The following is a 23,920-nucleotide window of genomic DNA, read 5'->3' as shown; positions in this document are numbered from 1 at the left end:
CAGAGTTTGCTGATGGGCACAGATCCCGGGACGATGCGGACTCAGAGCGGACTCCCGTGGGAAATCTGTGTGTGTTGCCAAATGTACTATTGTTCCGTGGCCCTCGGAGGCCGGACCTCCCGTTGGTCACTTCATGACCATACGTAGGCACTGGGGATATGAGAAGTCCCTACGACCATGGTCGTGGTGACGAACTGTGCTTTCTGGCCCTGTGACTCAGAGGCGCTGTTTTGTTCATTCCTGCTTCCCACAGGGACAGGGTGGGGGCTCTGCTCTCATGGAAGTGCCCCTGCAGACCTGCCCTGCCACACTGGGGACCTGGACTAGCATTGAACACGGGCAGACAGCTGAACGTGCTTCCCTGCTCAAAGTGCCAGCGCTCCCCAGGCCACCGCCTGTTGTCTGGGAACTGGGGACTCCGCTGCTGGCAAACTTTGCTGTGCTTTGTTAAAGCAGAGACGAAGCCTGGGGTGATCGAAACAGAAAAGCAGGGCTGTCTTCACGCTGTGACTTGGCCCTTAGGACCTACAAGACCCAGGCCCTCCGAGGGGGCAATCATTCGGCAGAGCCTCTTCCCATTCGTGTGTGCAGGCCCTGGGGGACACAGCCTGGGCCTGACCTCCCTCTGCCCCAGTTCCTGACTGGCCCTGACTTGAAAAGTACTGAGTACTGAGCTTTGGTGGTTTTGTTTTCTAGATTCTGAGAGTGAGAAGCCAGACTGAGCCCAGGCAGGTCGACCCGCCCCAGACGCCAGGCCTGTATCATCTAGAGCGAAGAGGGAACCATGGGAAGTAACTGGACCTCCGGGTGTGGCCCTTGTTCCTTGTCCAGCTTACACTTTTGTAACCACTTTCTACGCATTTTTTATTCACAATTGGAGACACAAATGTACAAGAATAAAAAATATTTTGGGGGATAAAGGACTTTTGTTTTTCAAACTTTATTCTTTCCTGGCCTTCAACATATAGTTAGTTGGAGATCTTTGAGTAAAAGGATCTTTGAGGAAACTCCCCCCATGGGGTCTAGACAGCAGATTGGGGTGAGGGGAGGCGGAGCAAGGGGTGAGACCTGTAGCATTTCTGAAGCATTCTGTTCACTGGCCTTGTACACAGTTCTTTACAGTTTATCTATTTGCTCAGTGTCCTCAAGAAGGTAGCTGGGACAGAGGTCAGAGGTGGGACAGGGCTGAGGTTAAGTCTGGGCTCCTTTTTCCATAGCCCCAGTTCTCTTATCATGCTGGGGCGGCCCTATCCTTAGCGGGGCAGTCTTAAGACTTCCGCCTTTGAGCAGCATGCAGCTGGAGTTTAGCCTGGAGTTGCCATGGGCTTCTCTGCGTGGTGTTCCTTTAGCGCACGTGACCAAGCACTACCACATCTGGTCCAGGTTGTGCATCCTTGGAGGCCCAGTATGATCCTCTCGGGAGCCCAGGCAGCAAAGGGACCATGTGCTCCTTGTAGGGCTGGGTCCCCAGGGTGGGGGATGTTCGAAACACAACATGGAAAGCGAGAACCCCTCACGTAACCTGGCCAGGGAAACAGGCAGTATGAGTCTCTATCGCCCGCAGGAAAGGCATGGAGCAGGAGGTTGAAGCTGGGATCCTGGGAACTAGAATAAAATTTAGGGTTCTATGCACTACAATCTAGACAATCACACTTTCGTTTCCATTCGTCTCTAAAACACGGTGTTTTCTCCTATGAGAAACACGTATAACAAACTTGGGACGTTAGCCTCCACCAACAATCAGTAGCACGCATCACACAGCTGTAGACATCTCAAGTTCTCATTGTGTTCATCACAACAGAGTGCCCATTCCCTACATGTGACACATGTCCAGTCGGCTTCCCATTCGTACCTCTGAGTACATGCCAACCCTGCTTCTCTACCTGGGCACATAGAGGGCAGGACCAGGAAACCTCCAAGGAACATAACCTAGGTCTACCAAGCTCCCTCTGTGCTATGGAGATGCATGTGCTGTGCCCCTGTGTGGCGTGGAGACACAGCCAGGTCTTTGCCCACAGGTGAGCAATAGGCCTTAGTCCAAGTCTGAAACAAGCAGCAATGTTTGGTTATTAAGTCAGTAACTTTATTCATTTTTGTTGGGTGCCAAATTTGTCTCTTCAAACAACACATGTATTTAAAGAATCCTTTCTTTTAAAGCAAGTAGTAGAGCTGGTGCATGGGCCAGCAGAGAGGTGACGAGTTTGGAAACCCAGCAGCAGCTCCCATGTGCTCACACCAGACTTTTGTAGCGCTGCCCTGGAGGGCGAGGAATTTCCCCAGAGTGGATCGGTAGGAGCAGTCAGAGACCTGTCCAGAGCCTTGATTATGGTGGGTCCAGGGAGAAGCTGCAATGGAGCACCTGTCCAGGTGGAAGACTCCCCAAAACATGCTCTCTGCAGGACCCAGTCGGTGTCCTACCCACCCCCCTACTTTCCCCCCTGGACTCCAATGCCAAAAACAAAGGCTCAGAAAATAGAACACATCCCCACCACGCCCACCCTCCTTACCCCTAGCTCCAGTTCAGGAAAGGATCTGTCCTCTTGCTTCAAGGAAGGCCCTCGGACAGCAGCACTCGATGTCATGATACCCACATGCACAGGGGGCTGGTCAGGCTGCCACCCAAGAGCATGCTTTGACCTTGGTCTTCAGGTCCCCAGGAGGTCTCCCCTGCCCACATGATAAGCCCCAAATCTCATGCCTGCAATCCAGTGCTCTCCGCCATGTGCTGGGGACTCCACTGCTGAAACACGATACAGTCTCACCCCTGTGCCTTAACCCCATTATTCACCTCTCCGAAAAAGTCTCATTTCTGTGCTTAAAATATCTTACCCTCATGGAATGTTTGCAAGTGCATCATCTATCAAAAGAGGCATAGAGAGAGAGAAGAGATGAGAAGACCAAGAGAAATTTGTGGTTTTAAAAAACGGACATGAAGCCATAACCTCCTCTTCCCTTTCCTGGGTCCCATATAGGTGACTGGGGAGAGAATGCCCACACGGCCTCTACCTGCCAGAAAGCATCCGCATCCCCGACGCTGCAGGAGCCTGGTCGCTAGCCAAACATACTAGTTGCACATGAACTAGGCATCCTGACATGCTGAGACCGGTACGAGTTCTTGGTTTAGAAATCAAGCATTCAAGAATTACTGTCCTGACAGAGCAGAGTGATGCGAGGACCAGAGCCTTATAGAGGGCAGTACAAGTGAAGCCACATGCAACATGCAGCTTTCTCCTCGTTCCTCAATCACGGTATTCAGCTTATCAGCCACGCCTGTTATCTCTGCCTCCCAAATAAAGCGGAACCCCTTCATTTCCTCACTAGTCCATCACCTTGCTCTGGTTAAGAATATGTCTTGCATGAAAGACTTCTAAAAACCTCCCACATGCAGGTCTCCCTGCCTCTTTCTGCAACTAGAGGGTGACAGTGCTACAGTAAAAGATTTTTGCTTCTGGCTGAGATAGACCAAAGCATCTGAAGAAAAAAAATTACCAAGCATATGAAGAAACAGAAATATAAAACATTATGAGAGAACTAATCCAGAGTTGACTATTAAGTTAGAACAAGCAGATAAGAATATTAAAACAATTTTCATAGCTATATTTTACATCGAAGGCATAGTGGATTATGAGTAGGGCTGGTAACCACAAGGTCAGCAGTTCAACACTCCCTAAGAAGAGAGTGGGCTGGTGGGAAGGCAGGTCTCTACCTTGTAGACACACAGGTTGATAGGTACCTTGAATGAGAAGGTCACAGCCCTGTAGATGGACTATAGTCTCACTGAGAAGGGCAGAGAGTGGGAAGGACCTGCCATTCATCTAAAGATGACGTTCCCAGGCTTGCATGCAGGCCATCCCATTCAATCTCCATTTTTAGGGCATCTGAGACCAGGCCCATCGATGCCCACAGAGGTCCCAAGTGATGGATGGGGGGTTGAGCCTAGCTTAATTTCTAAGCTTGTGTTTTAATCTCTCTGCTACATAGCACTCCTGACTGTTAGTGTCAGAATCAAGTGATCCCTGCTTACCTCTCACAAAACCCACCCAGCAAATTATAGTATGTAGTATTTCAGCAGCTGTCTTTATCATCATCCTGGGCCACCAGTAAGTCACATGATGGTGACACTTTTACAAGTTTTCCCCTTGTAGAAAGGGGCTTTCTCTAAGTTCTGACAGGCCAGGGAGATCTATTCAGAGGGAATCTGTAGCTCGGAAACTCGTCGGCTTGCAGATGGAAACATGAAATCAGCATTCATCTGTATTACCAACTTTCTCTTTCTGTTCATCTGCTCCCACTTGGCAAAGGGACACGTGAAACCCCAGTAAGCCACGATAGTTACCAAGAACGGGGCCAGAACTATGCCCAGTGACCCAGCCGTGCTGCCCCTGCTACTTTCAGGGCTCTCACATGGACGCAGCAGGCAAGGAAGCGAGCAGACTGCAGTGTTTGCTCCGGCTCCTTCAGTCAGTTCTGTCGATCAAGAACCTTATCCCCTGAACTAGTGTGTAGGACACGCCACCCTCGTTTATGGGGCAGCATGCTATTTGCTTCCTGTACAGGTAGCCCGCCACATCCCAACGCTTTCCCAGGGCTTGCCACTACCTCGAGCTCACACCCATTGGCCTACAGTTTTCATTCACCCCGTGGCAAGTTCTTAAAGCCTTTGCTCCTTCTGTGTGAGCTGAGCCCCAAATGTTATAGCTAGCGTGCAAACCTCCCCAGTTCACACGCCTGCTGCTGGGTTGCGGACCCAGCACTCCCTAGGGGTGGGCCTTACGCACGAAGAGTGAGACTGCTTTTAGAGGCTCGCTAGAGCTATAACTAAAACATCTTCTGGTTCTGACGTAATTTTTCCCCAGAGGTGTTTGGAGAACTCTAAAAATAATTGCAGCATGTATTTGAAAATGTCTGGGTGGCTGAGCTCCAGGAGGCAAAGCAGCCTCTAATTACCATGTTCATACAGGCCTTTGCTCTTTCTGAAAGTATGTGGTCAGCCGTCAGCAGAGGGGGTTCTTGCAATCCTACTCCGTGCAAATGAATTCATGTGAGAAGCTGGTCCTTTCCTTAGCAAGTGTCAGGAAAACTAATGATATTCCTCTTCTCTCAGTGGTCTGCTCTGGAACTGGCTCTTCAGAGTCAAGAATGGCCCCCAGTGTAAGGCCTCTTCGATCCTCTGCGGCCTCATTCTAATCCATTGCGCAGGTAGAGAAAGGGAGACTTGAGATACCCCGGTTCCTGTCGTGTGAAATGCTAAGGGACCAAGAAACTGCCTACATGTATAGTACTCTTGTGAGTAGAATGCTTTGCAAAGATTTTATTTTCTTGGGACGGGAGCAGGAGCTGTCTGAGCTAAGCGGAGTTGCAACCAAGGTCAGGCAGAAAAGAGAAGAGCAGGTGGCTGGCCCGCTACTGCGTGTCCCATCACCATCGCAGGAATCTCCCTCTGCCCATTTACACCTGCCTGGGCCGTTTGCACATGCCTCTGTGGGTTGTACACAGAATGTAGAGATCTCACTGTGGCTCTCGGGACCTGATATCTGATTTCTGGCTCATATGAGCCTCGGGTGAGTATGTTATTGCAGGGTTTACATGCACTCTGCACTAAAGAATTTCCGATTTGTTCCTAAGAGATCATCCCTAAAATCCCTTGGCATTTAGCAGTTGTGATAAGGATTTCAAACACACTTAGCTAACAAATTATACCAGTGAGGAGATGAGGCTACTCTGGGGTGAGGGATGCCCAGACCAGAAAGATGCACTACATCCATGATCATTTCATGATAATGACCAACTTCAAGGGAGCGTGACCGAGTTTGTTTTATGTAATGAGACAACTAAAGATTCTAGACATGTCAGCTCCCTGGGCTCCCTGTTTATAAGAGACATCCATGCATGTGGGAGGGTAGCACATCCCATTATGCAGTATGGAAGTTCAGAAGTGGAAGTGGTCCCAGATCTGGCCGTCAGGTGGGCGGGCATTCCAGGTGAGGTGCAGAGCCTCAGACAGATGGAGAGCAGGTATGAAGTTTCTTTCTGTTGTGCATAGGGTTTCGATGGGCCGCAATTGACTCGATGGCCCCTTACAAAAACGTAAGTGGATACATGCGAAGTCTGGGCAAAATAAGGAAGACTGAAGAGAAGGGATGCATATGAATTGTGATATTGGCAACCAAGCGGACAAAAAGTTCACCCTTGTTAACTTGGCACCTGTACATATTTTCTTAAACCATACGCAATTATCTCCCAGGCAATAAAAAGTCATGCTTGCACCTAACATGATACAACACACCTGCATAAAATAAAAAATGCACTATCCAGTTTATATCTTGTTTTATAAATGAACAAACCAAAATTATTTGATGCATGTGTGAAAGGAGGAAATTCTCATAAGAATTAAAGCCTTTGTTTCTGCTACTGATAACGTTGTCATGGTTGCTATTTAGAAGTACTTTCTTCTACTGCCCATTCCATATTCCCTTTACCCTCAGAAAGCGCCTCAGTGGGTTGCTGTCCTTGGCCTGGTCAGGTGACTCAAAGCTTCATTCCTGAAGTGTCTGTGCCATTAGGAGTCCTGTCAATGTTGGTTTTCTAGAGTTTACTATTGACTTTAATAGCAAAGCATGGCAGACTAAAAGATGTCGTAAGGAATCTCCTGGATTCGAGACAGATTCTTCTTTACCTCTATTTATTAAATTAGCAACTTAATTTTCCCTTGGAAATCAAGATCAATTACACCAATCAATACAGCAATTCCTTCTTTTACTGTTCATCCAGAGGCACGAGGAGCTTAAAATGGCCAGGCAGCATTATTGCCAAGCAGTTCAATAGAATCAGTGCTGCATCTCCAGGTCAGTCTTCCTCTCTTGGCAACTAAGACCTCCAGACCAGAAGAGCATAGCATCACAGGGACAGTAGCCAGAAATGTTACAGGTGGCTCCTCTGGGGTAATAGTCTTGGTTGCCAAGAGCAACTATAAACGATATATACAGAGGTTCTCAACCTGTAGGTCGCGACCCTTTTGGAGACCGAACGACCCATTCATGAGGGTTGCCCGATTCATAACAGTGGGAAAATGACAGATAGGAAGTAGCAACAAAAATAATTTTATGACCAAGGGCTCAAGTAGAAAGCAAATGTTTTGAGAATGATGATGACAACGGATGTACAGATGTTCTTGACACAATGGATGCATGGATTGTGATAAGCTTTGTATGAGCCCCTGATAAAATGATTTTTCTTAATCCAAAGAAGAAGAAAGTAAAGAAATGAATAAGAAAATGATAATAATAATAATTTATGGTTGGGAGGTCACCACAACATGAGGAAATGTATTGAAGGGTCGTGGAATTAGGAAGGTTGAGAACCACTGCTCTATAGGGATTCTTCCAGTTTGCTATGTTTATTCCAATTTTACATTCCAGACCTGGGGGAAAAAAATACAGGATGGCTTTTGAGAGCCTACTGGAGTCCCTGTGAAATGCTCCTGGGTTAAAATTACAATAATCATGTCATCTTTATGTGCCGCTACTCTGAATGGTGGGCCTATGAAACATTTTGGGTTTCTTGGAATTAATTTCAATTCAACAGTAGTGTCTAATTATTCCTGACAAGTGTGATTACGTCTTTCTTCCCAATGAACAGTCATTATATAAAATCACTTTGGGGAAAGTTAGGATAAAACTAGTAGTATACATTTATGGCAATGTAGTGGGGTCCTTCTTCAAGGGGACCTGCGCTCCCTTCATTCAAGGAATTGTAGGTTTGTAAAGTAGCTCACATCTAGGAATTGATTACAGGGTTGTGGCTCTCTATTCTGGCGATTTGAGTTAGACCACCATTCACTTGATCTAGAATTTTCCCACTTGTACAGATCAAGTAAATATTTAGTAGATTCTCCATCTATTTCACATCTAGGAACACCCTTCTTTAAGTGGCCAACTTCTTACGTCTCTTGTGGTACTCTACTGTGACTCTACTGTCCCCGGTAGCAACCACGCCTGCTTTGTACCCAACAATTGAATGCTGCTGATGGGACCGATTGTAGTAGGTGTCTTAATTCAAATCTGACTTATAAAACACAGCAATCACATCAGTCTTAAGAGATGCTGGGGATCGCTTCACAAAATTTTCCTCACTTTTATAATAACAGACGTGTCCTTGTAGACTCACTCTAACCTGCCAATGTCCCTAAATCATTTGATACCTTCTTCCACAGTGTACTACGGTCAGACTGATACTTCTGGCACTTCTACTTGGCTCATTCTCATCATGCAACCCACGCCTCAGAGAACCAACCAAATACACTATTAGATTGTCTCCTAATGCCTGTAACTGAGACATTAAATGAAGGATCTGGGCTTATCATATCAAGAAACTCTGACTGATAACCATTCCCACACATATTATCCAGGATTAGATTTGTACATATTAGAAAAATCTAGATGATCTTTCAGAATGTAGCACACCTCTGCCTGGGCCACCATTTGTACCTCACCTTTTGGGGCCCACTGTGACTTAAATCTAACTATAGATCTAGAAGTAATAGTAAGTGGTGAAGATGTTGTCTGGGAAATTTTAGTACTATCTCGTGAGGCATCTCCCCCAGGCAATGCTTCAGACACAGCCTTTGATACAGTATCAACATGCACACTGGAATAATCTCCCCAAATGTGGATGGAAGGGATAATGGTTTTAATGATAATGGGATAGCAGGCAGAGGTGTCAGGAGTGATACTGTCGGCTAAATTGATTCCATAGAATTTAGGGGCCAAAGATCCCTATCACCATGGGTATCTGCCCACATATCCCCATCGAAAGTGTCAGGGTCCCATTTCTTCCCAATCAATGCCCTCACTTTAACCTCACACACCTTGTAAATTGAGGCTTCAACTCGTGTTGTAATTTAGCAGAAGCCTCCAGATTAAAATCTGGCCCATGGACTTGACACCAAACTGGCCTCAACTACTTGTACAACTGGGTAAACCATCTTCCTGATATCAATTTCTTTCTACGTAACACATATAAGCATCACTGGCTTTGCCCTCTGGATAACCCAGCCTAACATATTTGGTACCAAGAATGGTTTTAGAGAAACAAAGTCCTAAGGATGAATTTTCCAAATCAGTTCTCAAGTCTAATTAGTTCTCAAGGAGTTGATAACTGTCTTTGTCAGTGTGGATAAAGCTGCCATTGGCTCTAGTCCCAAGAATCAGAGGTTGATGAGCCAATTAGAGGATCCAGACCCACCCAAAGAACAAGCAAGCAAACTTCCCTACAGCACCCACTTTTATAGGAAAGAAAAAGGAAGCTTCCTTTCCATTGCATCAGGGCTGTCACCTGAGTAAGGGGGTCGTTCTCTCTCCTAATTATCTTTTGAATGATTGATTGCTTACAGTACATCCCATTCTGGAATTGGTTGCATGGTTTTACATCACATCATGAGGGATTACTACACCTTAACTGCCAAACCACTGAGAATCCTGACTCAGCCAAGTGGATGCCAACCTAACGAGCACAATGGAAGATTCTAGGGAGCTGTTGGCAAGCCTTCCCTCACCAATACAGCAAGGAACACAGGAAAGTGTGCTCCACTTGATTGTGGAACAGACAAAAGCAGCCAAACCAAAACACCCATTGCCACCAAGTCAAGTTCAACTCACAGTGACCTTATGGAAACAGAATTTCCCCTTTGGGTTTCTAAGGTTTTACACCTTTCTGGAAGCAGAAAGGCTCACCTTTCTATCATGGAGCAACCGATAGATTCAAATGGTTGACCTTTTAGTTTGCAACCCAGCACATAGGCAAGGATCAATGAATTGACAATGATCGGCATGCAGTTGGAAAATCTCTTCTCCCATCCCTACCCTCACAACCATGCGGAACTTCAGCAGCTGTGATCTATGGAAATGATCCCCCAAAAGGAACTAGTGTCTCTAATCATGACAATCCTCAACTGTACAGAGACAGAGCACCAACTTTTTGCTTTAAAATTATGAAGGCAGTTCTCTCTAGGGTCCAGTTGGAGCGCGAGAACCTTCCTCACTTGGGTACTGCCAGCTGTTAATCGCTCCAGAGTCTATGGGATGGAGTGTGTCTTCCAGCCGTCACTCTGCCTGCAAGGCTGTCTGCTCCCACTTGGGTTGGTGCTGAGGATTGTTGACAGGGGCTACTGTGTCTTGAAAGCAAGCATCTCTAGAGGAGGTTAGCCTCCCAGCCAGCAGACAACAGCATGACCTCTGATGGTAACAACACAGGCCTTCCTGGAGATCTATTGGGAGCATGGAAACACTATCACCTACAAGCTGGCAGTGACCTTCTGCGGAAGGTGTTACAGGGGATTCAGTCCAAAATTCAGCACTCTAAGTATGTCCCTGCCCACCCACACCTCTGGCCTCGGAAACAGCAGGACAATTCTCCTAGGGGTCAATGTAGGTTAATTTGCTCCCATTGGCATGGAGGACTGAGCTCCACCTCCTCTACACCCACTCATGCCAGGACCACCCTAAGAAAACGTGCCATATCCTACCATCCCACTCAACCTCCTAACCCCCAGGCCACTGTATAGCATAAACATAATTGAGCCACTGCGAGTACCTGACCGAGTGGAGCCATTCGCCCACAGGCGCTGATTGTAACCGCTCAACTGATTCTCACTTGTGGTGGGTCAGCTCACATCCTAAATCGACCTAGGTTTCCCAGCCTTCTCCGCGAAACACACCTGGCTCTTGCCCACACCAGCTTCCATGCTCCTGGGCAGGGTTTATACCTCAAACACCAACAGCTCTTGTTTTTATCGTCTGTTTCTCTGTTTCCCCCTTATTTTTCTGCTTTCTTCTCTTTAATTCTTCTCTTTATTTCTTAAAAACAAACCCTCATACTGCTCTTACAAATCTTCAATCAGTATTACCTCTTCTTTCATCCTTTCAAAATAAGGATTTGTTTCCTTCTTTTTTTACAAGCCATTAATCAGTGTTATCTAATTCTTCTTGTCTCCTTCCACTATTACTTTTCCTTCTATACTTTTATCTATTCACAAACCTTACTCTACCCTCTTCCCTCACTGCTTGTTCTGAAGTGTCTACTATTCCTCTAGTATACGACTCACCATAGTTAACTATCTCGACAAAACCAATCTCCCTGACTCCCTAATAGCTACACCAAGATGTCAAGGAAACAACAGAAAATATTGGTACACACACACACACACACAATAAAATGTAAAAAAAAAAAAAAACACTATGTGAACAAGACCCATACCTAAAAGAAATGGCTGACATTGAAGAAGCTATTGAATTATCAGAAAAAGAATCCAGAAGAACGATTATTATGCACATAAAAAAGATGAAGAAACAGTCTGAAAAGAATGGAAAGAAAATGCTAGAAGCCGCACTGCAAGCCTTTCAGCATTAGAAAAGCAATCCGTTACACAAACAAGGCAAAGAGCAAGAACCACGTGATCATATTATGTGCAAAAGGCCCTGTTCTAATAAAAGCATGCAATAAAATGTGAGGAGGGGAAGGGGAAAGTGGGGGAGAAAAGGGGAAATGATCACAATGATCTACCTATAGCCCCTTCCTTGGGGGACAGACAACAGATAACTGAGTGAAAGGAGACATCAGACAGTGTAAGACATAAAAACAATAGTATTTTATAAATTATCAAAGGGGGAGGAAGGGAGGGAGGTTGGGGGAGGGAGGGGAAAAATGAGGAGCTGATACCAAGGGCTCAAGTAGAAAGAAAATGTTTTGAAAATGATGAAGGCAACAAATGTACAAAAGAGTTTGACACAATGGATGGATGGATGGATTGTGATAAGAGTTCTACAAGGCCCCAATAAAATGATTTAAATAGATAAATAATATAAAGGAAGTTCTTCAACATAATAAAGATTATATATGATAAACCAACAGACAACATCACATCCTTAATGAGGGGAAACTGAAAACATTTTCCCTGAAACAACTGGAAACATTTTCAACATCTTACAGGAAGTGTTTGCTAGACCATCAGACAATAAAAATAAATAAAAGGAATACAAACAGGTAAAGGAAAAGTGAAACTGTCTCTTTTAGGCTGGACTAACTAGAGAAACAAGTTCAGTGACACTCATATGTGTAAGAAAGAGCTTTGTATCAGGAAGCTTTATATATCAAGAAAATATCACAGCCCAGTCCCACTCAAGACCATAAGTCCGATACTAGTCCGTAATTCCTCTACGGAATCACGCAGCCACATGCAGTGATGCAGAATGCAGGAAGATCACAGGCCTCTGGGTACAAGGTCATGTGTATCCAATGGTGCAGTTCATCACAGGGCTCTGACAGGTCTCAGGATGGCTCACCAGCAGGAAAGGGAAGGCAGAGAGACAGAGAGGGAGGGTCCCAGGACCCTCCTTATGAGGAGGTCATGCCCATAAGGGGCATCATCAGACTGTGACCTGGCAGGCTAGTCTCCACCCCTACACTTTCACATGTCTTCAAGTTGACATGAAATTATGTAACTACCACAATTTCCCTATATGCAGATGAGATGATTCTATATATAAAGCCCAAAACTCATTTCTGTTCAGTCAATGCCAACTCACAGTGGCCCTGTAAGACAAGTAGAACTGCCCCTGTGAGTTTCCAAGACTTTACCTGTTTAGGAGAGTAGAAAGCCCATCTTTCTTCATCTACTTCTTTTAGGAGTGGATGCTGGTTTCGAACTGCAGATCTACTGAACCATAGCCCAACACACAACCACTATGCCAGAACTCCCCATTCTATAGAGAGAGAACCCAAAAGACTCTCCAAAAAAAATTGCTGGAAACTATCAAGGGATTTGGCAAAATTGAAGGATATAAGAATAGCAAGCAGGAATCAGTTGGATTCTTGTATACTAGTAAAGAAAAAACAAAACAAATTCACTGCCATCAAGTCAGTTCCAACAGTTAGGACCCTATAGGAGAGGATAGAAGTTCCTTGTGAGTTCTGAAGACTGCAAATCTTTTCAGGGGTAGAATGCTTCTTTCTCTGAAGGAGTAGTTAGTGGTTTCAAACTGTGCGGCTTGCAGTCCAATGCATAACCACTGTGCCACTGGGGATCCTTTACAAGCAAAGAGAAGTCCCCAAAGGACATTAAGAAGACAATACCATTTACAATAGTCACACAAAAGATGAAATATTTAGGAATAAACCTAACCAAAGAAACAACAGTTCTGTACAAAGAAACTACAGAACACTGTTATAAGACCAAAATAGACCTGCATAAACTCAAGAATATCCCTTTTTCATGGATAGGCAGACTTAATATTCTGAAAATGTCCATACTACTTAAAGCAATCTATAAATACAATGCAATTCTGACCCAAATTCCAAATTTATTCTTTAAAGAAATGGGGGGGGGGACACTAATTAAAACTTTATATGCAGAGGGAAGAGACTCAGAATAAGTAGAGAACTTCTTTAAAATAAGAAACAGGTAGGAGGCCTCACTCTACCCAACCTCAAAACCTATTTCAAAACTGTTTGGCCACAGTAGTCCAAACAACCTGGCTCTGGTCCAATGATAGATGCATAGACCATTTGAATTTACTATTCAAAATAGCAGTACCAGTCCATTTCAGCTCCGGACTACCTAGAACATCTATCTTCATGCATTCCATTTCATTTTTGACCACTTCCAATTTTCCTAAATTCATTCTTCACACTTTGCAAACACCAATCATTAGAAGATTTTCGCAGCTGTTTCTCTTGACCTTGAATCATGTTCCATCGGTAAATGGAGATTCCAAAAGCTCCACTCTCACAGGTTTTACCTGACTTGTGTCATCTTTGTCGACTCCCTCCAATAAATCATCTCCCCTTCCGTCACCTTGTGAGCGCTTTCAGACCTGAGGGGCCGTCCTCAAGCACTATCACATTCAGCTTTCTCTGTGTTGGATTTCAGTATTTGACAATGCTTTGAAGCTATGCATAAGGTTTTCAGTGGCTTCTTCCTCCACAGTGGGGAGCCAAGTTCTTCTTCATTAGCTGTACTTAGTCAGTCACCACTTGTCTGTCAGGTTGTCATGCTGTGGTTGCTTGTGTGCTGCCGTCATGCTGAAAGCTATGTTATTTCAAATGCCATTTCAAATACTAGTATTTCAAATGCCAACAAGGTCCCTCAAAGTGAACAGATTTCAGCAGAGTTTCCAGACGAAGAGCAGGATAGGCAGACTAAACATTGTGAAAATGTCATTATTACCAAAAATACTGTACAAATTCAATGCAATTCTGATCCAAACCCCACCACAATTCTTCAATGAAATGAACACAAAAAAGAATAACCAACTTTATACCCCCCAATCGTTTTATTATTAATCACTAACTTTATATGAAAAGGATAGAAACTCAGGCTAAATAAAACACTATTTAAAATGTTTTTTAAAGTAAGAGGCCTTTCACTCCCATATCTTGAAATCTACTGCTCTTACATGGCCATGGTAATCAAAAGAGCCTGGTCCTGGTAGTGGTACAAAGAAAGATGCAAAGAATAATGGATTAGAATTGAGAACCCTAAAATACAAGGAAGTACCTATAGACACTTAATTTTTGATAAACTATTAAAATGCATTAAGTGGGCAAGAAATTGTCATTTCAACAAATGGTGCTGGAAAAACAGGATCTTCACCTGCACAAGAATGAAACAGGGTCAAAAAATAAATAAAAAACAAGAATGAAACAGGATCAATACCTCACACCATGCACAAAAAACAACTCAAGTTGAATCAAAGACCTAAATAAAAATCACACAATTATAAAGATTATCAATGGAAAAAAAGGAACGAAAGCCCGAATGAAGGCCAAACATGATGGTAGGACAAGAGGGAAGTAAGAAGGAAATAGAGGAAAGAACCAGGAGGCAACGGACATTTATAGAGGCCTACACACAGGCATGTACATATGTAAATATATTTATGTACAGAGGGGAGGGGAATAGTACTATGTACTCATATCTATATGTTAAGAATTAAGGTTGTAGAAGGACATTGTGTCTCAACTCATGTACTCCCTTAACACAAGGACACTTTGTTCTAACAATCCAGCATTCTGTGATGTTCACCTTCTTGACACGATTGCTGAAGACAAAATGGGTTCATAAGAAAATGTGGTGAAGAAAGTTGATGGTGCCTGGCTATCAAAAGATATAGCATCTGGGGTCTTAAAGGCTTGAAGATAAACAAGCTGCCATCTAGCTCAGAAGCAATAAAGCCCACATGGCAGAAGCACACCAGACTGTGTGATCATGGGGTGTCGATGGGATCAGGTATCAGGCATCTAAGACTCAGAATAAAACCATACCCAAGGTAAATGGGTGGGGGACCTGGAGTGGAGACCCAATGCCCATCTGTAGACAATTGGACATCCCCTCACAGAGGAGTCACAGGGAAGAGATGAGCCCATCAAGGTGCAGTAGAGCACGGATGGAACACACAACTTTCTCTAGCTCTTTGGTGCTTCTTTCCCCCCACTATCATGACCTCAATTCTTTTTTTTGGTTGTTTTTGTTATTTTTTTAACAATTTATTGGGGCTCATACAATTCTTTTCACAGTTCATACATATACATACATCAATTGTATAAAGCACATCTGTACAGTCTTTGCCCTAATCATTTTTTTCTCTTTTCTTCTTTTACATTTTATTAGGAACTCATACAACTCTTACCACAATCCATACATATACATACATCAATTGTATAAAGCACATCCATACATTCCCTGCACCAATCATTCTCAAGGCATTTGCTCTCCACTTAAGCCCCTTGCATCAGGTCCTCTTTTTTTTCCCCCCCTCCCTCCCCATTCCCCCCTCCCTCATATGCCCTTGGTAATTTATACATCATTGTTTTGTCATATCTTGCCCTATCCGGAGTCTCCCTTCCCCCCTTCTCTGCTGTCCCTCTCCCAGAGAAGAGGTCACATGTGGATCCTTGTAATCAGTTCCCCCTTTCCAACCCACTCACCCTCCACTCTCCCAGCATCGTCCCTCACACCCTTGGTCCTGAAGGTATCATCCACCCTGGATTCCCTGTACCTCCAACCCTCATATGCACCAGTGTACAGCCTCTGTCCTATCCAGCCCTGCAAGCTAGAATCCGGATCATGGTAGTTGGGGGGAGGAAGCATCCAGGATCTGGGGGAAAGCTGTGTTCTTCATCGATACTACCTCACACCCTAATTAACCCATCTCCTCTCCTAAACCCCTCTATGAGGGGATCTCCATTGGTCGACACTTGGGCCTTGGGTCTCCACTCTGCACTTCCCCCTTCATTTAATATGATATATATATATATATATACATATATACACATACATATATACATATACACATACATACATACACTTATATATTTTTTTTTTTGCATGATGCCTTATACCTGGTCCCTTGGGCACCTCGTGATCGCACTGGCCGGTGTGCTTCTTCCATGTGGGCTTATTTGCTTCTGAGCTAGATGGCCGCTTGTTCACCTTCAAGCCTTTAAGACCCCAGACACTATCTCTTTTGATAGCCGGGCACCATCAGCTTTCTTCACCACATTTGCTTATGCACCCATTTGTCTTCGGCGATCCTATCATGGAGGTGTGCAGTCAATGATGATTTTTTGTTCTTTGATGCCTGGTAACTGATCCCTTTGGGACCACTCAATCACACAGGCTGGTGTGTTCTTCCATGTGGACTTTGTTGCTTCTGAGCTAGATGGCCGCTTGTTTATCTTCAAGCCTTTAAGACCCCAGTCACTATCTCTTTTGATAGCCGGGCACCATCAGCTTTCTTCACCACATTTACTTGTTCACCCACTTTGGCTCCAGCCGTTGTGTCAGGAGAGTGAGCATAATAGAGTTCCAATTTAATAAAAGAAGGTATTCATGCACTGAGGGAGTGTTTGAGTAGAGGCCCAAGGTCCTTCCGCCACCTTAATACTTGACCTATAAATATAGACACATAGATCTATTTCCCCATCCTCCTATATATATTTGCATGTACATGTCTTTGTCTAGACCTCCATGAATGCCCTTTGACTCCTAGCTCTTTCCTCCATCTCCCTTGACTTTCCTCCTGCCCTACTACCATGCTTCATCACCACCTGGGCTAGAGTATACCTCTTCTCTAAGCAACCTTACCCTTGATCATTTCCCACCAGGCCTGCCACTCCCCCTTCTCTACCATTTGGGGCATGACCTCAATTCTACCTTACAAATCAGATTAGACCAGAACATGCACACTGCTACAGATAAGAGCCTGCCACACAGGGAATCCAGGATAGATAAACCCCTCAGGGCCCACAAGGAGAGTAGAGATACCAGAGGATTAGGGAAGGGTGGGGGGAGAAAGGGGAATCAATCACAAGGATCAACCTAGAACCCCTCCCAGGTGGACAAATAATGGAAAAGTGGGTGAGGGGCAATGGAGGAAAATGTCAGATAAGGAAAAAATAATCTATAACTTGTCAAGGGTTTGTGAGAGAGGGAGGTGGGAGGGAGGGAGAAATGGGGAGCAGATATCAGGGGCTCAAGTGAGAAGAGAATGCTTTCAAAATGATGATGGCAGCATATGTGCAAATGTGCTTGACACACTGGAGGAATGTGTGGATTGTGATAAGAGATGTAAGAGCCCCAATAAAAGTATTTAGGAAAAAAAGAAACACATTTAAGGACTTTAATAAGGTACCAACACACCACAGAATATAATAAAAGATACTCACACTCTAGGAGAAAAAAATAAATAACCTACTAAATAAAGACCTATTAAAAATACAACATTTATACACATCAAACAACTTCATCCAAGGAGTCAGCAGAGAATCTAAAGATTGGGTAAAAGTAGTTAGTAATAATGCATCTAATAAAATGTTAATGTTAAAAATCTGTAGAGAAGTACAATATCTTAACAAGAAAAAATCAAATAACCCAATCAAAAAAAAAGGCACAAGACATGAACAATGTACTAAAGACGACATCCTGGCAGCCAACAGCCATATAAAGAAATGTTCAAGATCATCAGAAATAAGAGAAATACAAATGAAAACAACCGTGAGAGCTCACCTCACACCAACACTTTTAGGAAAATATAGTAAAAGAGAAAATCATAAATGTTGGAACAGGTGTGCAGAGGTTGCTGATGGGACTGTAGAATTGAACAATCACTATGGAAACCAATACAGCACTTCCCTAAATAAATACAAGTGCAAGTACCTTATGATCCATGCATCACTCTCCTGGGTTTATACCCTGAAGAAATCAAGAATACAACACAAACAGACGTGTACACACCCGTGTTTACAGCAGCAATTTCCATTACAGTATAAATTTCTTACAGGATAACAACCAAAAAGCCTAATTATAGAGGAAGGGATAAACAACATCTGGTACACTCATACTATGGAATATTATACATCTATAAAAACAATGACAACTTTCTTAAACATCGCAAGATACGGACAAAACTAGAGAACATAATACTTAGCAAACTCGGTCAATCTTCCAAAGATAAATAGTTAATAGGATCGTTGTTACAAGGAAAAGCAAATAAAAGGGAACATGGTTTATACAGCAGTAGACAAAATTGCGATGACCACAAGGAGGCCAGGGATGGGGAGGGATAGGTTATTGAGGAGGGAGGGAAGAGGGATGGCAGGGCACAAGAAGAACCACATACATGCAGGGTTAAACAAGGTAGTGTTGTTGATTGCCTTTCTGGAGATGGGCTGTGTACATATAAGATATATATTTTTTAATTTCCTTCTGATTTCTTGTTCTTCAAACTTAAATAGTGATCTGCGTGGCTTAAAAGAAATGAGGAAAAGTGAAATTATTGGAGTCTTTAGTGAGAAACAAGTTACTCTCAAACCAACCAAATGAAGTGGGCAAAAGAATGAACAGACAGTTCACCCAACTGTCAAAAGTTGTGAGACAAAATCTGGCCCTCCTTGTGTCTAAGGAGCACTCTTGCTGTACTTCCCCCAAGACGAGCTTTGTTCTTTTGGGGGTCCATGGTACTTTCAATAGTCTTCTCCAGCATCTCAATTCAGATGCAGATATTCTTCAATATTCCTGTTAAATGCCCAACTTTCACACACATACTAGACAATTGGTCCCGTGAGGATTTTGGTCTTCTTTACAATTAGTTGTAATCCTTACTGAAGGCTTGTCCTTAATCTTCATAAGCAAGTACTTCAAGTCCTCCTCTCTTTAAGCAAACAAGGTTGTCTCATCTGCATATCACAGGTTGTTCATAAGCCTTGCTCCAGTCCTGTGACATTCTTCTTCATATGAGCCAGTTTCTCTGAGGAGTTGCTCAGCATACAGTCTAAATAACTATGAAGAAGTTGCTTTTGTTTGGGGTTTGTTTTGTTTTGTCAGTTTAAGGAATGCTGAGCTGTCCTTCCGTTTTGGTTTTCTAACTCTAGGTCTTGGAAAACTCTATATTTAACTTCGTCTGCTCAAGCTGCCCTTTAACAAATTCTGTTCAGTTCTCTGACTTGATCATTTCTTCCATTTGCCTTGGCCACTCAATGATTGAGGGCAAGTTTCAAAGTCCCTTTTGACTTCCATTTTGGCCTTTTCTTTCTTTTTTGTATTTTTAACAAGCTTTTGCTTTCTTTTTTTTTAATCTTGTATAAAGATACTTTAATTTCTATATGATTGTTTGTATTTCCATTGCTAAAACATATTCCTCTGTAGTACCAATTTTTCTTCCATTGCTTGGTCTATTTTTATTTATTTATTTGTTTTTGTTTTTTTTTTAAATCTTTTTATTGGGGCTCATACAACTCTTATCACAATCTATACATACATCAATTGAGCAAAGCACCCTTATACATTCGTTGCACTCGTCACTCTCATAATTCACCTTCCACTTGGGTTCCTGGAATCAGCTCGGTTTCCCTTTTTTTTCCCCCATCCCCCTCCCTCCCCGATCCCACCCCTGGTCCCTTGATAGTTTATAAATAATTATTATATCTTATCTTACACTCCCCGGCGTCTCCCCTCACCCGCCTCCCCCTTGCCAATCTCCCAGAGAGGAGGTTACACATAGATCTCCGAGATCGGTTCTCCCTTTCTACATGCCCTTCCCTCCTGGTGTCGCCACTCCCACCGCTGGTGTTGAGGGGTTCGTCTGTCCTAGATTCCCTGTGCCTCCAGATCCCCACTGCACCGCTGCCTTTTGCTTTCTTCATGAATAAGGCTCATCATGTCTCCCCAAAGCTCACTGAGCCTTCTGCCATTAGTGTTCAATGCAGGAATTCTGCTTTTCAGATGTTCTTGACATTTAGATGGGATAGATTCAAGATTATATTTTGGCTCTTGAGGACCTTTTTCAATTTTCTTCCACTTTAACGTGAACATACATATGGGAAATTGATGGTCTGTCCCACAGTCAGCCCCTGACGTGCTTTTAGCTGCTGATATTGAGCTTCTCCATTGTCTCTTCCCACAGACTTAGTCAACTTGGCTTCCGTGTATTCCATCTGGAGAAGTCCGTATGTATGATCACAGTTTGTTTTGCTGAAAAAAGGCATTTGCTGTGAGCATGTCGTTGGTCTTACAAAATTCTATCAAGTGATCTCCAGCTTCCTTTCTGTCACCAAGGCCAGATTTTCCAACTGCTGTTCCTTCCTTTTTGTTTCCACCTTTTGCATTCCAATGGTCAATACTTATCATTGTATCTGATTGCAAGTTTGATCAATTTCCAACTGAAGACATGGGTAAAATTCCGCTTCTTCACCCCTAGCATAATTTTGAATTCTAGTTGTACTGATTGGATTTCCTTGAAGGTGCAAAGATATAATCCTGTCATAGATAGCATTGCACTTCAAGAACGATCCTGTAAGTCCTTTTGACAATGAATGCAATGCCCTGGCTCTTGATTGTGTTATTCCTGGCATTATGAACTATGATTTTCTGATTTAAAATCAATGCCAGGTCCAATGTCAATGTGAGTCCAATTCAGCTTACTACTGCCCAGGATATCAAGCTTTATGCATCTCATTTCATTTCTTGGTGACTTCTACTTTTCTGAGATTTATGCTTTGTACATTCCAAATTTGGATTATTAGATTTTTGCAGCTATTTCTACCCCCTTAGAGTTGTGCTCATCAGCAAAGGCAGCTCCTGAAGGCTCCACTCCCACAGGTTTTACGCCTTTCAAGTGACCGTGAGCAAGTCTACTTTGAGAAAGCAGCTCCTTCTCGGTCACATTTTGAGTGCCTTACTACTGGAGGGGCCTTTCTTCTGGCACTGTCTCCAGTAATGCTCCGCTTCCCTTCTCTGGGCCTTCAGTACCTGACAACGTGTCAAAGTTATGCGCAAGGTTTTCAGCGGCAACGTCCTCTGACCTGGGCAGCTGAGTCCTCCTTTGTAGCCTCTTCTTATTCTGGATGCTCTCTGAGACCTGTTCACTTTGAGTCGTCCTGCTGTACTAGCGATGCCAGTGACATAACCTCCAGCAACACAGCCACCCAGAAGCCACCACAGTGGGACAAACTGACAGACAACCGGTGGGCACTTATGCTTATAAAATGCTGAGTCTGAACACCCCTTGAACTGGTTGCTCAGCTCAGATTCTGGTTTCTTTTGTCTGTCTATTTGTTTGTCTGTTTACACTTCCTAGAGCTACACACCCCTGCTTTTAAATGAATATGCATTTCTCCTGTATCCTTGTCAGTGCTACACAGACCCAGAGAATCCATCTTTGCACCGTGATAAGTAAGGGGTATATTTTCGTCACCTTCTCTGTAATGCCTTGTGGCCCTGAGGAAAGTAGTGAAATCCTGGTTGGTGAAGAAAAGGATTCTGTGCTAGCCCGTGGAGTATGTCAGTGGTGACCTGTCATGAAAGGGATACCCAGTGTCACATATGCACAAAGAAGCCAGGAAACCTGGGAATTAAGGCTATGTTTCTTTAGGACTGCAGGATTGCCCCAGCTACAGCTTCAGTACACTTCAGCATGTTCCTTCTCTAGCTATACTTCTCCTGTCCCTGCCCTATGCTCTCGTTTATGCCTATGAACAATACCTATTACTAGACTGCTGTCTCCCAAGGCCCGAAGCTCACTTGATAGGGAGTTACCTGGAGGGCTGTGCCGAGGCTGGGTTTCTGTCACCATAGAGACAACCAAGAGATGCGTGGGGCAGGGTGACTATCCAATGAACCAACCAATGGTTTCAAAGGGCAATTTACAGAGGACTCTCTCAGTTGGACTAATATTTAAGAATTATTTCTGCTTGTGGTCTGTGGGCATGAGCAATTTACAGAAAGAAAGTGCCTTTTGAGTGATTCAAGGCTCAGGTAACCGCGGGTAAATCATTCTACAAAGGACCTTTAATGTAAACTTACAGGATGATTAGACGTAGGAGAAGATCTTATACAGATACTGAGGAGGAGGAAAATTCACTGGTTTTCTTTTTTGTTTTTTGTTCTGAGACCCTCACACTGTAACATTTTTTATGAATTTGAATTACTATCCCAGGCAGTGGTATGTAGCAGTGAATAGACCTCTATTTCTTCAGTCCCTCTAAGTCAGTGATTCTCAACCTTTTGGGGTCAAATGACCCTTTCACAGGGGTTGCCCAATTCATTAACAGGAGCAAAATTACAGTTATGAAGTAGCAACGAAAATAATTTTATGGTTGGGGGTCGCCACAACATCAGAAATTATATTAAAGGGTCGTGGCATTAGGAAGGTTGAGAACCACTGCTCTAAGTTATATTTCTTTTGTAAACTCTTCTCCCTAATTCTGTATACCAGAGCTCAGCTGTCACATCCTTAAAGCTTCAGTAGGAGAAGATGCAGTCTGGAATCTTGCAAAATACTCCTTCTTTCATGGAACCCTGGTGATGTAATGTTTATAGTTGGGGTGTGTTCCGCATGGCCAGAAGTGTGAAACCACTGGCAGCTCCATCGGAGAAAGACTGGTTTTTCTCCTCCTGTAAATGGTTACAGTGTGGAAAACCCACAAGGGGGGTCTCTATGAGTCAGCACTGACTTGATGGCAGTGGGTTTGGTTGTTCTTTATTTTTATACTGTTCCCCTGAGTTTCAAATTCCAACAGGTCTCAGACAGAAATCGTTATGACGTCTCATCTCCATATATAACGGTTTCTATCCTCTGGAAATGGCCCTCAAACCCTTAACTCCGTTATTGACCTTTGGCCATTCGCCTGACCCGATGGTGACACATGGCCTACATTTCTGATGCCTGTCACCATGGTGACAGTAATAATCTTTAGCCTGAGTATTTACACACCTTCTAAACTATTGACCTTCAAGGAGGTCATTGGGCATGTCTGCCATAATGTCTGAGAGGAATGATGAGAAAAATAATCTTTTCCTGGGCACAGAACCCATGAAGAAGACCTGACCTTCATACACTGACAACTGGGCCTGATAATCTCCGACTAATACTTCTGGTCTTACAAAACGTAAGTGGAAGAGGAGGAGGAGGAGCAAAGACAGGGGAAAATCCAAAAACCTCTAGCTAAGACATTCAGGAGACAATGTGGACTTACTCTGTCAGGTTCTAGGAGTTATGTAGCATCTGGGCTCAAGGTGCCTCCTAAATATATAGAGAGCCCTCACACTTTCCATAGATGGGCACATCATCAACCAACTTGACAACCTAGCTACAGATAGACCACACCATCCAACAACAGTACAGTCTATGTTCTTCCCCAGTGTACATGAAATGATTTCTAGAGTAGATCACATGCGAGGTAACAAAGCAAACCTTTAAAAGCTAAAAAAAATTGAGCTGCTACATTTTTTTTTTCAGACCACAACACTATAAAACTAAGAGTCAACAAAAAAGGATCAGAAACATAAAGACAAGCACATGGAGATTGAACAACATTCTACTTTTTAAAAGACTGGGTGATAAATCAAAAAAGGTATAAAATGTAAATT

The 23,920-nt window shown here is 43.6% G+C and overlaps 1 protein-coding gene across 1 annotated transcript in view; it reads left to right on the top strand.

Moving 5' to 3' along the window:
* Positions 1-3,055, top strand: part of WNK2 (WNK lysine deficient protein kinase 2) — a 187,288-nt gene extending 184,233 nt beyond the window's left edge. Inside the window, 1 exon segment of the mRNA XM_075550857.1 lies at positions 2,973-3,055. Coding sequence (XP_075406972.1) covers positions 2,973-3,055 — 83 coding nt within the window.
* Positions 3,056-23,920: the final 20,865 nt, after the last annotated feature.

The sequence above is a fragment of the Tenrec ecaudatus genome, chromosome 5, assembly GCF_050624435.1.
Source record: "Tenrec ecaudatus isolate mTenEca1 chromosome 5, mTenEca1.hap1, whole genome shotgun sequence".
Taxonomy (NCBI): domain Eukaryota; kingdom Metazoa; phylum Chordata; class Mammalia; order Afrosoricida; family Tenrecidae; genus Tenrec; species Tenrec ecaudatus.
Note: the sequence above shows the minus strand (reverse complement) of the source record. Positions and strands in the feature narration are given on the sequence as shown.